The 997-nt window shown below is 41.7% G+C and overlaps 1 protein-coding gene across 1 annotated transcript in view; it reads right to left on the bottom strand.

Moving 5' to 3' along the window:
• Positions 1-235: 235 nt before the first annotated feature.
• The window catches only part of LOC137994511 (glutathione synthetase-like), a 13,685-nt gene continuing 12,923 nt past the window's right edge, over positions 236-997 (bottom strand). The window contains exon 13 of the mRNA XM_068840097.1: positions 236-622. Within this exon, the coding sequence (XP_068696198.1) occupies positions 499-622 (124 nt within the window). The 3' untranslated portion in view covers positions 236-498. The remainder of the gene's footprint in view (positions 623-997) is intronic.

Raw genomic sequence — 997 nt, 5'->3', positions numbered from 1 at the left:
GAAAAACAAGGTTACTGATCACGTGAGTGAAAACATTCCATACACACCACTCAAAAACATTCGGGTCATAAAAAAAGTAAAATAGTGCGATATTATTTAAAGGCTTTTTGTTGATTGACAGCTTTGTGTAAAATGAGAACCAGTACAGCAGTAGACAGAGTCGAGATTTTACTGCCAGTTTGTACAAGTTGGGTCGACGAGGATATTAAAGTAAAACCAGTTGTATCACACTGAAAACCTTTATAACGTTTATTACAACTATGCTGCATGATTTATACAAACACCAAGAATAATTATCTTCTAAATCCATCTATTTACTTGAACTCTTCTTCCGGGAATTCGAAAAACCTGTTTATCAGTGTTGTTGAGACACTGGCCAAAAAGTATGATATCCCTTGCTTTTATTCCAGGACTGTTAAGCGGAAGAAACACGCGACCAAGCGCGATGATCATTTACTGCGAGATGACGCGCGCGATCTTCCCGTGGGTACGGGGAGGTTACACGAGGTAAGGGCTGTCCAAGTTGGCTCTCCCTGAACACACTCCGCCATCTTGATGGTCGATGCTTTTCGTACGCATCAGGTGGCCAACTTCTCTGTTTACCAATATTTCATCGCCTCGACTGCAACATAAATCAATGAAGACGTCAGTTTCTAAAGACAAACGAGAACTTCAACCTCTTCCCCGCAGGATCTTTCCTTGGACGCCCAAAGTTGCGGAAAAGGAGTCGGAAAAAGATAAATACTGAAGAGTTGTGAAGTGACGCATGGAGTGTCAGCCCTTCGTCAGAGTGCGCAGCTTCCCTCTGACGAAGGGCTAACCTCACCACTCCATACTGAAGGTGATCAATTTATCCTTCCTTATAAACGCGTTTGATAAATACTCTTTTTCTCTGGCATCTTAGCTTAATCAAAAATAAGACGCAAACAGCGGTGACAAACATTATAACCAAGCGCATTGTTTGAAATTATTTACCTCACGTTCGTATGCTTCGACA

This window comes from Montipora foliosa, chromosome 1, assembly GCF_036669935.1.
Source record: "Montipora foliosa isolate CH-2021 chromosome 1, ASM3666993v2, whole genome shotgun sequence".
Taxonomy (NCBI): Eukaryota; Metazoa; Cnidaria; class Anthozoa; order Scleractinia; family Acroporidae; genus Montipora; species Montipora foliosa.
This window is presented reverse-complemented; position numbering and strand designations above follow the sequence as displayed.